This window comes from Chiloscyllium punctatum, chromosome 39 (genome assembly GCF_047496795.1).
Source record: "Chiloscyllium punctatum isolate Juve2018m chromosome 39, sChiPun1.3, whole genome shotgun sequence".
NCBI classification, from domain to species: Eukaryota; Metazoa; Chordata; class Chondrichthyes; order Orectolobiformes; family Hemiscylliidae; genus Chiloscyllium; species Chiloscyllium punctatum.
In genome coordinates this window covers 52,508,537-52,524,214 of record NC_092777.1, presented here as the reverse complement: position 1 = coordinate 52,524,214, position 15,678 = coordinate 52,508,537, and the positions used below count along the sequence as shown (strand labels likewise).

General features: G+C 41.0%; 1 protein-coding gene across 2 annotated transcripts in view; it reads left to right on the top strand.

The window, feature by feature from the left end:
* The first annotated feature begins 13,456 nt into the window (after positions 1-13,456).
* The window catches only part of LOC140464052 (dual specificity mitogen-activated protein kinase kinase 6), a 148,023-nt gene continuing 145,801 nt past the window's right edge, over positions 13,457-15,678 (top strand). The window contains exons 1-2 of one of the 2 annotated variants that reach the window (XM_072558698.1): positions 13,457-13,779; positions 15,414-15,474. In XM_072558698.1, coding sequence (XP_072414799.1) covers positions 15,447-15,474 — 28 coding nt within the window. In that variant the 5' untranslated portion in view covers positions 13,457-13,779; positions 15,414-15,446. Of the gene's footprint in view, positions 13,785-15,413; positions 15,475-15,678 lie in introns of both variants that reach the window. The other variant, XM_072558700.1, reaches the window with a different exon arrangement.

Sequence of the window (15,678 nt, the reverse complement as noted above, 5' to 3'; positions counted from 1 at the left end):
AGTCAAATGACTCTTCCAAATCCAGCCTGACAACATGCTTGGCCAAGTCAAGGTTGTTGCTGACCAAGGCGTGACGTTATCACAACTGGCAACGAAAGGCAAATGCAGTCGTGCGAACAGTAAATAAATTTGCTGGCTCCAGGTGAGAAAGAGAGGAAAGGAAAAGCAGATGGTGTGCTCCAACAGAGAGCCTGCAGGTTCTTTGCAAGCTGCCCAAGCTAGATCCGGGAGGAAGGCATCTTTTAGTCAAGATGACTGGAACGTGTATCTTGGTGTGCGTGGAAGAATCAGGCTGGGCTTTTCCACTGAGTGCATTTGGGGAAACTCCAAAAACTGAGTGAAGTGCCTGGAGACAGTCACTCAAAGTTAGAACTCAGTGAAACAAGAAAGCAAGAACTCATTGGAAGTTACTATGACATATCTATGAAAGACTGTAATTCTACAGAGAATGCATTTTGTGATATGTACAAAAAGGAATCTTCCTTTCTTTAGTATTAATATAAAAGCCTTTATGTAAATTTTGATCATTTGTTGTAATAAAAACTGTGCAATCTTTCATCTTTTTTACATATTAGTTGGAACTTCTGTCCTTTCAACAAGTACGACAGCTATTCTTTGTCAACTGTTCCAAATTAGTGTTGCGTTGCTTGTATTTTGACATATTAATGATATCTAGCTTCATCTCCTTGCCTCTTTCATCAATCCAGAGGTTAATGCTATAATCTTCAACTGCTAAACTGATGTTCCGATCTAAATGAGTGAAAATGCCCTCCAGGCACACCTCAACTTATTCTTTTGGAATCCCACATAAAATCTACTTGTTGCTGACTTTCACTTTCTAGTTGGCATTGCAAGGCACTCAAAGAATTTTGGACGACTATTCGACTTAAACTTCATTTTCTTATTGCGCACCTCTTATTAAGATCACATTTTCACTTTATTTTCCACAGGGTATGGGAGTCACAGGATTAGCCAATTTTTATTGCCTGTCCCTAGTTGCCCTTAAGATGGTAGTGAGTTGCTGCCTTGAACCACCGCAGCCTATGGGGGAGAATGGTGGTGTACATACCTCTGTGGTTCTGTGAGGGAGGGAGGGATTTCCAGGATTTTGACTCTGATAAGGAAGGAAAGCAATAAAATTACAATCAAGTCAGGATCGGGTCTTGCTTAGAGGGGAATTTCAGGTGGTGGTGAATCTTCCAGGTAGTCGAGGTCATGGTTTCGAAGGTACTGACTAAAGTTTGTTGTAAGTTGATGGCTTATTTGTCCCTATCCCTTTATGACAAAACCTCACCATCTTCTGGGGGCTTTATTTCTTGAATATATTCTTTGCATATTTCCCTGAATCAATATTCATTCAAAATATCGCAGCCCATATCAACGCCCATACTTTCTGATGCCTTCTATCACTAATCTCCTTTACTGTCTTTAGAATATGAGGTACACTTAGGTATAATGTTGTCTCTTTCCTGTGACATACTAATTCACTGATTTCCTGCCTATCATATGTGCTTCTAGCAATACGCCTCTCATCCTGATACTATCATTATTGATGAAAGGCTCTTGCCTGAAATGTTGATTCTCCTTTCTCCTTGAATGCTACCTGACCTTCCTCCTATGCTTTTTCCAGCACCGCACTCTCCACTCTGATTCTATCATTGGCAACCCTGAGTATATCTATTAACTATTCCTTACCCCTACCTCTTCATTCACTGTGCCGGCAAATCTAAGTAAAATCTTTCTCTTCCACCATTTCTGTGGTTCCATTTTCCATTTCTCCTTCTCAATGATAGTACGGACAATACACTAAGTAGTCAATCTCTTGCTCAAATGCTGTGAAGCCCTGTTCAGTTCTGAAGAAGAGTCACGGGACTCAAAACATTAACTCTGCTCTCCACCGATACTGCCAGATCTGAGAATCTTCAGCTTTCTGTTTTTATTTCAGACCTGCCAAACTTGCAGTATTTTGCATTCATTATTGTCATGTTGGTGTGTGTTGAATGTTGCACTTCAATTTTTTTATTTACAGTAACAAATCCTCTCCCTCAAAAACAATGCTTAGAATTGGCACTTTGGTTTAATTCCGTTAACTGCAGTTCGATAGAGGTACCAAAGCCATGTACGAAAATAAATGTATTGTGACTCAAGAAAGGTTTTAAAAAGGGAGATCGTTTCCCCTCCTCACTTGGTTGTGACATGAAGAGAAGGAAAAACAAATCAAGTTCCAAAAAAATCAAAGAGCCATAGATCCTTGAAATCTGAAGCAAAATGTGCTGGAGAAACTCATCAGGGCTGGCAGCATCTGTAAACCGAAAAACAGTTAATGTTCTGAGTCTGGTGCTGCTATGTCCAAAAATCTCTCAGTTGATCAATCGAGAATGTTTTCCATTTATAAAAAAAATTCAAATTTATATTTGTCACGTGCAGGAAGTTTAAGCCTCTTCTTTAACATTTGCATCAGGTGCCATCTCAATGCAAACTAATACCTAGCATTTGCCTTTATAAAGTTAATCTTGCTGTACAAAAATGAAAAATGTCTCCCTCTTGTGCTTCTCTGAATATAGTGCATGATTCCCCCTTTCTTATCTTCCCCCCCCCCCAAGATTACTGCCTTAATATGTTTTAAATTCATTCGTGGATTGTGGGCATTGCTGGCTGGACCAGCATTTATTATCCATTCCTAATTGCCCTTGAGAAGGTAGTGAAGAGCAGAAAATGGGTGCTGTGTAAAGTCCTGTCAGGAAGGAAATTCCAGGAGCTAGTGACAATGAAGGAACAACAATATATTTCCAAATCAAACTGTTATGTGGTTGGAGGGGAACTTGTAATGGTGATGGGGCTCTCATGCACCTGATACCCTTACCCTTCTAGGTGCCATTAGTCTCACACAGGTTGTGATGGAAGATACTGTCGAGGAGTTGGGTGAGTTACTGCAATGTATCTTGGAGATGGTATATACTGCCACTTTGTGTCAGTGATGAGGGAATAAATGTTGAAGGTGGTAGATAGGGGCCAATTAAATGGGCTGTTATTTCCTGGATTGTGTCAAGCTTCTTGAGTGCTGTTAGAGCTGTATTCATGCAGACAAATGAATAGTATTTCATCACAGTCCTGGCTGATGCACTTTGGTTGTTGAATAAGCTTTTGGAAGTCATAGAGTCAGAGAGATGTACAGCATGGAAACAAACCCTTTGGTCCAACCCATCCATGCCGACGAGATATCGTAACCCAATCTAGTCCCACCTGCCAGCACCCGGCCCAGTTCCCTCCAAACACTTCCTATTCATATACCATCCAAATGCCTCTTAAATGTTGCAATTGTACCAGCCTCCACCACTTCCTCTGGCAGCTCATTCCATACACATACCACCTTCCGTGAAAATGTTGCCCTTTAGGTCCCTTTTATATCTTTCCCCTCTCACCCTAAATCCATGCCCTCTCGTTCTGGACTCCTCCACCCCAAGGAAAAGACTTTGTCTATTTACCCTATCTATGCACCTCATAATTTTGTAATCCTCTATAAGGTCACCCCTTAGCCTCCGACGCTCCAGGGAAAATAGCCCCAGCCTATTCAGCCTCTCCCTATAGCTCAAATCCTCCAATCCTGGCAACATCCTTGTAAACCTTTTCTGAATCCTTTAAAGTTTCACAACATCTTTCCGATAGGAAGGAGACCAGAATTGTACGCAATACTCCAACATTGGCCTAACCAGTGTCCTGCACAGCTGCAACATGACCTCCCAACTCCTGTACTCAATACTCTGACCAATAAAAGAAAGAATACCAAATGCCTTCTTGACTTTCCTATCTACTTGCGACTCCACTTTCAAGGAGCTATGAACCTGCATTCCAACATTCAGCAACATTCCCTAGGACCTTATCATGAAGTGTATAAGTCCTGCTAAGATTTGCTTTCCCAAAATGCAGCACCTCGCATTTATCTGAATTAAACTACATCTGCCAATTCTCGGCCTATTGGCCCATCTGATCAAGATCCTGTTGTAATCTGAGGTAACCCTCTTCGTTATCCACTACACCTCCAATTTTGGTGTCATCTGCAAACTTACTAACTGGACCTCTTATGCTCGCATCCAAATCATTTATGTGAATGACAAAAAGTAGAGGGCCCAGTGCCGATCCTTGTGGCACTCCACTGGTCACAGGCCTCCAGTCTGAAAAACAACCCTCCACCACCACCCTCTGTCTTCTACCTTTGAGCCAATTCTGTATCAAAATGGTTAGTTCTCCCTGTATTCTGTGAAATCTAACCTTGCTAATCAGTCTCCCATGGGGAACCTTGTTGAATGCCTTACTGAAGTCCATATCTACCGCTTGGCCCTCATCAATCCTCTTCTTCAAAAACTTCAATCAAGTTTGTGAGACATGATTTCCCATGCACAAAGCCATGTTGACTGTCCCTAATCAATCCCTGCCTTTCCAAATACATATACATCCTTAACCTCAGGATTCCCTCCAACAATTTGCCCACAACTGACGTCAGGCTCACTGGTCTATAGTTCCCTGGCTTGTCTTTACCGCCCTTCTTAAACAGTGGCACCACATTAGCCAACCTCCAGTCTTCCGGCACCTCACCTGTGACTATCGATGATACAAATATCTTAGCAAGAGGCCCAGCAATCAATTCTTTAGCTTCCCACAGAATTCTCGGGTACACCTGATCAGGTCCTGGGAATTTATTCACTTTTATGCATTTCAAGACATCCAGCACCCCCTCCTCTGTAATATGGACATTTTGCAAGATGACACCATCTATTTCTCTACAGTCTATATCTTCCATATCCTTTTCTATGGTAAATACTGATGCAAAATACTCGTTTAGTATCTCCCCCATTTTCTGCGGCTCCACACAAAGGCCGCCTTGATGATCTTTGAGGGGCCCTATTCTGTCCCTAGTTATCCTTTTGTCCTTAACGTATTTGTAAAAACCCTTTGGATTCTCCTTAACTCTATTTGCCAAAGATATTTAATGTCTCCTTTTTGCCCTCCTGATTTCCCTCTTAAGTATACTCCTACTGCCTTTATACTCTTCTAAGGATTCACTCGATTTATCCTGTCTATACCTTACATATGCTTCCTTCTTTTTCTTAAGCAAACCCTCAATTTCTTTAGTCATCCAGCATTCCCTATACCTACCAGCCTTTCCGTTCACCATAACAAGAATATACTTTCTCTCGATTCTCGTCATCTCATTTCTGAAGGTTTCCCATTTTCCAGCCGTCCCTTTACCTGCGAACATCTGCCCTCAATCAGCTTTTGAAAGTTCTTGCCTAATGGAGGTGATTTACTTGTCACAGAATTCCCAGCCTCTGATTTGTCTTGTAGCCACAGTAGTTATGTTGCTAGTCAATGGTAAACTCCAAAATGTTGATAGTTGGGGAATTCATTGGTGATAATACCATTGAATGCCTAGCAGTGATGGCTAGGTTCTGTCCTGTTGGAGATGGTCAAGTCGTGGAACTTGATTGATGTGAATGTTTATTGCTATTTATCAATCTCGTACAGAATATTGTTCAGGACTTGGTCTATTTGGGAATGGACTGTTTTAGTATCTTGAGAAACTGAACATTATGCAATCAGAAAACATCCCCAACTCTGATCTTATGATGAGGGAATGGGCATTGACAAAGCAGCTGAAGATGGCTGGGCCTAGGATTCTATCTTGAAGAACTCCTCCTCTAGTTGTGTCCAGGAGCTGAGACGACTGATCTCCAACAATCTTTGCTTGTGCTAGAAATAACTCCAATCAATGGAGAGGTTTCTCCCCCAATTCCCTCAACTCTGATTTTGTTAAGTCCACCTCATGGTGCACTTAGTTAAATGCTACCTTGAAATCAAAAGCAAGCATCCTCATTTCCCCTCCTGCTTTGCTCTTTTCTCCATGTTTGGGCCAAGTAATGAGGTCAGAAGCTGAGTGGGCCTCATGAAACCCAAATTGAGAATTTGTAAGCAGGTTATTGTTGAGGAAGTGTTCTTTGATAATGCCATTAACCAAATCTTTCATTGTGTTGTGGATGATTGAGAGTAGACCAATGTTACAACAATTGGCTGAATGATATTTACTTTTTTTTGTGCCCAGGTATATCACATTCAATGTTCCACATTGCTGAGTAGGTGGAAATATTCTAACTGTACTGGAACATTTGTCTCGGGACATAGCTAGGAATGGAGCACAAATCTTTAGAACTGTTATTAGAATGTTATCTGGTTCCGTTGCCTTTGCAATATCTCATGCTTTCAGCTGTTTGTTAATATATGTAGAATGAATCAAATTGGCCAAAGGCTTGCATCTACAATGCTGGGATCTTCAGGAGATGGATTATCTACTTGTCATTGCTGGCAGAAGATGCTTGTAGATGCTTCATGCTTATCTTTTGGACTGATGTGCTTGTCTTCCCCCATTACTGATGATGGGGATAATTATGGAGCCTCTTTCTACATTGAATTAGTTATCTACCATATTTGGATGTGGCAGGACTGCAGAGATGAAATCAAATCTTTTTGTTGTGGGTTCACTTAGACTTGCTGCTTGCTTTGCTTGGTATGCAAGTAGTCCTGCATTGTAGCTTTACCGGGTTGATGTCTCATTTTTAGGTATGCCTGGTGCTGCTCCTTGTATGCCCTCAATTCTTCATTTAATAAGGATTGACCTTCTGAATTAATGGTAATGGTTAAGTGGGGGATATGCCATGAGGTTACAGATGGTGGTTGAATATTATTGTGCTGCTGTTCATGGTCCATTATGGCTCGTGGATGGCCAGTCTTGAGTTGTTAACTCTGTTTGAAATTTCTCCCATTCAGCACAATGGTAGGGCCATACAATAAAGTGTAACCTCAATATGATCGTAGGACTTTGTCTTCACAATGACTGTTCAGTGCTCACTGCAACTTATGCCATGGATGAATGCATCAACAACAGTTAGACTGGAGAAGATGAGGTCATGTATATTTTTCTCTCTTGTCTATCCCCTTACCACCTTCAGGTTCAGTGTGGCAGCTATGTCTTTGAGGACTCAGCCTGCTTCGTCAGCAGCAGTGGTCAGAATATTGCACTTTGCCTTTACCATCATTTCAGGGGATTAATCCTAGTTCATTGAACAGTGCAGGAGGGCATAACAAGAACAGCACTAGTGGCCATTGAAGTCCTTCATCCAGAGTACATCTGTACTTTTTCCACCCTCAGTGTTTCTTCTCATCAGTGTTCAACATGGAGGAACATTGAGTCATCAGTGAGGGAGGATAGTACATGATAATCAATCAATAGTTTCCTTGCCTATGTTTGACCTGATGCCATGCAACTTCATTTTATCCAAAGTCTATGTCAAAGACTCCCAGGGCAACTCTTTCTGACCATATAATTCTGTGCTGTCACCTGTGCTGCAGTGATGGTGATGACTGGAATACTGTGAGCTATGATTCCATGAGAATGGCTCTGTCAGACTGTTTTTTTGACAAGTTTGTGAAACACCACTCCCAATCTTGGCACAAGTCCCGAGATTTTGGTGAAGAAGATTTTGAAGGGTCGACAATATGGTGTGTGGCATTGTCAATTCTGGTGCCTTGGTCAATGCCAGATGATCTGTCTGGTCTCATTCCTTTTGTCAGACTTGGTAGCTATCAGATACAACTGATTGACTGACTAGACCACTTAAGAGTCAACCACATTGCTGCGGGACTGGAGTCACAAGCAGACCAGACCAATGAGAATGGCAGATGTTTCTTTTCTACAGGGCATTAGGATTTTCACAATTGTATGGTCACTATTTTAGTAGCTTACAATTCCAGATTGATTAATTCAACTCAAATTTCATCATTTGCCATGGTGGGATTAGAATTAGAATTAGAATCCCTACAGTGTGGAATCAGGCCCTTCAGCCCAACAAGTCCACACCAACCCTCTGAAGAGTAACCCACCCAGATCCATCCCCCTACCCGATATTTACCCCTGACTAATGCACCTAGCCTACACATCCCTGAACATTATGGGCAATTTAGCACAGCCAATTCACCTAACCTGCACGTCTTTGGATTGCGGGAGGAAACCAGAGCAGCTGGAGGAAACCCACGCAGACACAGGGAGAATGTGCAAACTCCACACAGATAGTCACTCAAGGCTGCAATCAAACCTGGGTTCCTGGTCCTGTGAGGCAGCAGTACTAATCACTGAGCCATCGTGCTGTCTCTATTTAAACCATTTTCTGGGTTACTCAAACGTATCATGTGTTGTTTTGACAATGAAAGAGGATTATTTAATGGCATTGCTTTGAATTAAATCTGGTTTATAGCTTCGTCAGATAATTTTGGTCTCTCTCTCTTACTGAGCTTTGTTCTTTTGCAGCGTGACATGTTGAGGGAAGTACATCTGTGTTACGTAGCTTGAGTCCAGATAGACAAGTGTTTGTGATTGTACTATATTTATGTATATAACAGAACTGAATTGAAGAACTGCATTTCGGGAAAGCAAATCTTAGCAGGACTTATACACTTAATGGTAAGGTCCTAGGGAATGTTGCTGAACAAAGAGACCTTGGAGTGCAGGTTCATAGCTCCTTGAAAGTGGAGTCGCAGGTAGATAGGATAGTGAAGAAGGCGTTTGGTATGCTTTCCTTTACTGGTCAGAGTATTGAGTACAGGAGTTGGAAGGTCATGTTGTGGCTGTACAGGACAGTGGTTAGGCCACTGTTGGAATATTGCATGCAATTCTGGTCTCCTTCCTATTGGAAAGATGTTGTGAAACTTGAAAGGGTTCAGAAAAAATTGACAAGGATGTTGCCAGGGTTGGAGGATTTGAGCTATAGGGAGAGGTTGAATAGGCTGAGGCTGTTTTCCCTGGAGGGTCGGAGGCTGAAGGGTGACCTTATAGAGGTTTACAAAATTATGAGGGGCATGGATAGGATAAATAGACAAAGTCTTTTCCCTGGGGTGGGGGAGTCCAGAACTAAAGGGCATAGGTTTAGGGTGAGAGGGGAAAGATATAAAAGAGACCTAAGGGGCAACTTTTTCACGCAGAGGGTGGTATGTGTAAGAAATGAGCTGCCAGAGGAAGTAGTGGAGGCTGGTACAATTGCAACATTTAAGAGGCATTTGGATGGGTATATGAATAGGAAGGGTTTGGAGGGATATGGGCCAGGTGCTGGCAGGTGGGATTACATTAGGTTGGGATATCTGGTCGGCATGGACGGATTGGACCGAAGGGTATGCTTCCATGCTGTACATGTCTATGACTCTATCTGTACTTCTATACCAGCCTTTACCAATTTATTCATTCCATTTCCCATTTTTGTGTTCTTTTATTTCCCATTATTGCTTAAATTACTTCACAGTAAAAAATTATTCATTTATACTTGCTAATATTTCTCTGGTATATGTTTTCCTTCCTAAACACATCTGTTTTACATGGAGTGGCTTGACAGTATTGGTTTCTCTTCTATGCAGTTTGTTTTGAGTAGGCAAAATGTTGTTCTTCTTTATTACTTCACTGTAAACAAATTTCTTCAGCAAAAATTTTAAGTTGCCAATACTGCTGCTTGGCAACAATGCTGTTGCTACTGTTCCCTTTTGGTCCCCATGACCTTCTGTTTTTTGAGAAGTATTCCCAGCAGGTGAGGGGCTGACAAAAACAATCACTGCCAGTTCTCCAAACGCTGTTCTTGGTTTTACCACTTTGTGACCTGATCCTTACACATTCCCCCACCTTTTCTGATGCAGGCCCAAACCTACTGAACAGTCACATACCAGTCAACCACAGTATCCAAGATCAGAAATATTAAGTTACTCATTGAAAGAATAAACTGAATAGAACAAAATCCAGCTTTATCTGCATTGTGTTAAACTAAAATTCATGTCTGCACTTGCTGCGTTTCTTTCTTGCAGATAGAACAGTGTTTTGAGCTAATGACCGCCTTCTATGTCTACAATATGAGTTAATGGAGGACAATACAGAGTAAGTTATGTAGCCTTAATCAGCAGGCTGCACTATTCAATAAGGTCATGACTCACCTGCTTAAATTTCCAAGGCGAAAATGAGGACTGCAGATGCTGGAGATCAGAGTCAAGATTAGAGTGGTGCTGGAAAAGCACAGCAGGTCAGGCAGCATCCGAGGAGAAGGAAATTGACGTTTCGGGCAAAAGCCCTTCATTTTCCACCTTTCCCGAACTTGCCTCTGTTTATAGTGATGAAGAAGTGTGGGGCACATAGTCAACAAGGACTCCCAAAATCGCATGGCACAGGAGAGGGCCATTTAGACCATCATGTTTGTGCTGGTCAGGCAAGAGCTACCTAGCTGATTCCCATCTTCCTGTATGAGACACTCAGCCTTGCAGGTCATGGCTCTTCAAGTAGATGTCCATGATGTGAGTCTATGGAGTGACAGCTAATCTATGCCTATCACACTTATGTTAGCTCCAAGGTCATAAATATGAGATGTTGGTCATACAGTGCTGAGGAACGCAATGCATTTTTACTTCAGATGCTGGCACTTGCATATGTATAGCACAATCACACATATTTGTGTGTTTGAACTCAACCTAAGCAACTTGGGAGGTACTGTGGCATGCTTCCCTCAACATGTCATGCTGCAAGGGTCCAGAGCTCAGTAAGATCAAGACTGTGAGAATTATAGTTATTTTTAATTAATCGGTTCAAAAGTATCAATTCAGATTTCTAGATCAAATGGGACTTGAAGCTAGGCCTCTTTGTCCAGAGCCAGGGACACTATCACTGCACCATAAGAGCCCACAGAACAGTTCCAAATCCTGACAAAGGCCGTATAAATCTTCTCATCAATATTTTCAAATCAGCCTGTTCAGAAATGTTACGACACACCTCTGGAGCAGGTGAGATGAACTCAAACCTTCTGCCTCAGAGGTAGGAACACTACCAATGCATGACAAGAGGTCTTCAGCAGCCCAGCCTCCCAGCAGATCTCTCAATCTGGCCCAGTGCGTTATACTGTTAGGTCATGACCCATGATACACTGGTTTTATCGTGAGCATGTTCCTTAAAGGCATATCACACATATTTGCTGAGTATTTTACAAAACATTTCTTGAGAGTTTCTGCCTCTACCAACCCTCTCAGAGGTGAGCTGATGTGCCTCAGGCTCAGGTCCCTACTACCTTCTGGGTGAAAAATGTGACCGCAGTCTCATCACCCAATGCTGTCACACAGTACACTGCCAGTGGTCTGTCCTGAAAAACATTCAAAAATAGCCAAATGGAGAAACAAATGAAAAGTTACCACACTTTGTAAATCTGGGAGTGGACCTTTTATTTCTGAATGACTATGTGGCATTTTCAGATTGTGATTTCCTGAGGATATTTCTGCAAACACAGCCTTCGACATTTTTTGTGGTTACTGTCACGAGTTGCCCATGTTGAATTACATTTCGAATACAGGAAAAAAAGCTATCGAATTAAATCCAACTAAATGACAGCACTTTAATTTTTTTTAGATAACATTTCAACTGGGAACAGAATTCAATAGCCTTTCATTTTCCGCAGTCCAGGTTTAGTAGCGTGATTGTGTTTTACTTTGCAATGGCTGTACTTATGTAAACGTTCCCAAAATGAATACTCTTGCAAGAGAATTTTTTGCTGAGGTTTGTTGAAAAATTGTTTTATTTCTCAGCTATAGCAGTGTGACACCACTGTGTGGTGATAGCTCACAGCCTCTTTAGATAGTAAGTAGTTGCATTGAAGTGGAGCAATTCACTTGTAACTTTATTTTCCTGTGCGCATGGAAATATGATAATAAATCAGTGTAGGTAAGCATTAGTACAGTTTTCGGTATTAAATTTAATTGGGAAAATAAGATTTTCTGAGATGCTGCATAAATCTCACCTCGAGTCAGGTACAAGGTCTGCTAATACTGTGACTATGAATAACTGGGGATATTTCAGAGCTACTGTACCTACCCATATTAAATAAATTGCTAAATTATGCAAGTGAAGATTGATCTAGCGTTGTCCATTATTTGACACTACTAACACATTTAATAATTACAGTAATTAAACATTTAGTGAGAATAATATATTGGTTCAAAAGGGTTCCCCTTCTTTCTCACACCTCAGTTTCCCAGCGTGGTTCCTGGACGCCGTGTGAAATTCAGAACAGACCCTCTAATTTCAGAATCGTGAACAGATTTGTTGAGAACTTCGTGTATCAGACCAATCAGTGGAAAACTCTCAAATAATCCCTCAAATAAAATTTTATCTTAATGACATAATTAAAATACATTTGTACCACTAAGTGGACTAGTTTAATAAAAATCTTAATGGAATAAAATGGTATGCTATGACAAGAGTTCTTTTCCAATCTTAATTTTGCTTATAAAGTAGGCAAGTCAGTGAATGTGTTTAATTGTGGTTATTATTCAGCTATTATGTCACTACACAAGCACCATATTGGAGATTTATTGAAGATCATTTTAGTTTCACTCTTCTGGTGGTTGAAAAGCTGCAGTGTGTGTAAAAGCTCTAATATTGGCTTTGATTTAACTAGACCATTGTCATGGCAACAACTTAGGTTGTGCTGTTTTCTTCTTTACTGGTCCTTTGGAATTTTGCTTTTTAAATGCAATCTGTAAATGGGGACAAATAGCTAACATGCTGGCCAGGCTGAATATTAGCTACAACCAGTTTTCAGGTTTTCAGCTATGTTGGAAAAACAAACACGCAACAGCAAAATGAGAATAATCGCATATTTTAACCCTTGCTGCACGGATGATTCCAAAAATTCATTTTTGCAATGGATTGGAATTACATCGCCAGCAGACCAGATAACATAGCACATTAAATTCACAGAAAAATGGCTCATTTCTGCCTCACCCTTCAGATCTTGCAAAATAAATTGATCTATCAAGCGTTTTCTTGTGTCAAGCTCTGTTTAACAAGAGTCCCTGACACCACATCGGAGAATTTGCAATGGTTGTTTATTTTTCTTAAATGCACTTTTCCATGTAAAATGCAATATTAAGCAGTGCAACAAAGAAACACAGTATTCAACGTACTGATACACTGCCACTGAAATAATAAACGAGTAAACAGCAACATGTACCGGCCTGGGCACCCTGTCCCGAACTGCACGGTACGAAACCAAACCCTGCACAAGTGTCTGTGCAAAGTAACAAAACGCACGGGATTGAAATAACATAGCAATTGAAATGAGTACAGTTGACATTTATGAACTCCTTATGCCTCTGGGCTGAGGTCTGAACTCTGGACTGGATTGTGTTTGGCATCTCCTGCATTCCCAGGCAACAATACTATATTGAAATGTTAACCGGTGCATTTTTTTAAATTAAAGAACATTTTGCAAAGTAACGTGCAACAGCTCCAAGTATATTGCATGAAAGATTCTTCCCCGGTTTGAAATAAAGTTCCTTCAAAACGTAGACTACAATTCCCACAATGCTTTCTTCTCCAGCAGGAAGAACGTGATGACACGCTGAGAAGTTTGGAGCTGGTGAACTCAGCTCCGGCCGATCATGTAGCTGCAGCTCCGTAATTACCGAACAGCTTTTTGCATTTGCAAATCTTCCGCTGCTTGCAGCTTGCTTCCGAGTTATGCAAACGGCCATTCCCTCTGCATAGCTCGCAGCTGCAAAAAAATCGCTCAGGATTCCCAGGTGGATGAAAATTGGGAAGCAGCAAGCTTTTGCATCTTTGTTGCAAAGCTGAAAAGGCAAAGTCTTTTGTGATCCCCTCCCCCTCCCCTCCCAGCAGGGGGAAAAAAAAGAAAAAAATGTCGCTGTCAAAAGGAGGTAAGGTTTGCACAGATATATGGAGAGATATTTGGGTAGAATGCAAAAAGACCTGTGCTTAATGCAAAATGCATTGGTGCACCTTGAGCTTTGCAATGTCAGTGCTAAGTTTCAAGGCTTGCAGAGCTGATTGCATTTCCTGTTTTAGCTGAACACACTGAATTTGCATTTTGCAGACAGAGGATCCTAAGGCTGGGTTTTGCTGTTCAGCTGGTCACTGACGTATTTGCATTCCGATTACTTAGCTCAGGGTGCTTTTTTGCAAACAGATCGAGGTGCTAATATATTACGTAAAGGGGGGTCAGCGTTTAAATGCGTTGAATCCATGAGAAACTGCACGCCACTGTAATTTGCATTGAAAGCGTTTCTTTTAAACACGATTTAAATGTATTAACTTCTTACAAACATGCAGCCCGTCGAAACAAAAAGTCGAAATGCATGAGTCAAACACAAAATTGCAATTAAAGTAATTTCCTAATTTGCAAAAATATCGACCAACACTTACGTTTCAGTTGAAATATATAACGCTATCAATAATATATTTGCATATCGAATTCTAAACTAGGCGAGAAGTATCTCTTTATCGATTGCATTAATATTAGTGATTATTCGTCACTTGCAACACTCTAGCATGGATGTTGTAGAGAAACAATCACATTAAAAAAAAACAAGATTCTAATATTAGAGTTCGGCTCTCTCAAACATGGAAAAATTGTCATATGTCTGTGTGAATTGACCATTTATCGCCTGCAACTCACAAAGGCTGGAGGCATCTGTCGCCGCCAGCAATTCAATGACACAACCCCCCTCCATGGCTAGCGCTGGAACTCTGTTGGTGGCCCATTCAGAATCGCAGCCCCTGGACACCTTTCAGTGACTCTTTTATTTTGGAAAAAAGAAACCTTTTAGCCACAAGTCAGCTTTGGAAGGAGCGCTCGCTTTGAATAATTACCCGCATCCATAAACAAATCCCACCACCTCTTTATTCATTTGTGCTTAGGATGTTAGTGAGGGGAGTGAACAAGGTTCTATTGTTTTTACTTGAAATGTTCGCATAAAAGTCCAAGTGAGAGGTGGGGTACAGCACCTTTTACACAAGCAATGTCGTATTTAGCCCATGTCCAGACGGTCATAGTCTGATCGTCTTCGTTGGCAACTTGTGCATTATCTTTCAATTGAAGTTCAGTGCCAGATTTTATCAGCTTCGGCATTTATGGGACTTTTGCTTCAAGTCCATTGAATTATGTGAACCCATGGAAAGGATGATGACGACGACATATTTCCTTGTTACTGTTTTACGTACTTTAGTATGGATTATGTCCCCCGCCTCTTTTTATTTTTACTTCAATTCCCTTTTGGATTCCATTTATTACTACGTGACTGAGCCTATTGTGTTGACAGTCTATGACTTTGGATCATTCGAAGTAGGCAGTCCTATCCCAATTGGAGTAGACTCAACACCATGTCCTAGACTTAAAGACGGAATTATCAATACTGGGAAATGTTTATGATCATCAGGAATGACAACATTTTCAGAACTATCTAAGATATTAAATTGTTTATTAAAACGATCGTGAAATTTATAACACGACCTCTGTCCTATCTATTTGCACCTGTGTTTTTCACATCCACAGGATACCCTAATCCATGACACAGCCAACTAGACAATGCCGGAGTGTAGTCAGTGTTGTTCAGGTAGGCAAACAGTTCAGCCAGTTTTGCACAGCAAGTTCCTGTGACAACAGCGGGATAAATGATCAGATAATTGGTTTTGATGATCATGGTTGAGGAATTAAATTTGACGAGTAAGTTTTTAGTTTTAATAGTTTTGTTTGAATTGGGCAATTTAGGTGGTTGCATTTTCCAATCATGTAATTTGTAGTGACATCATTGACACAA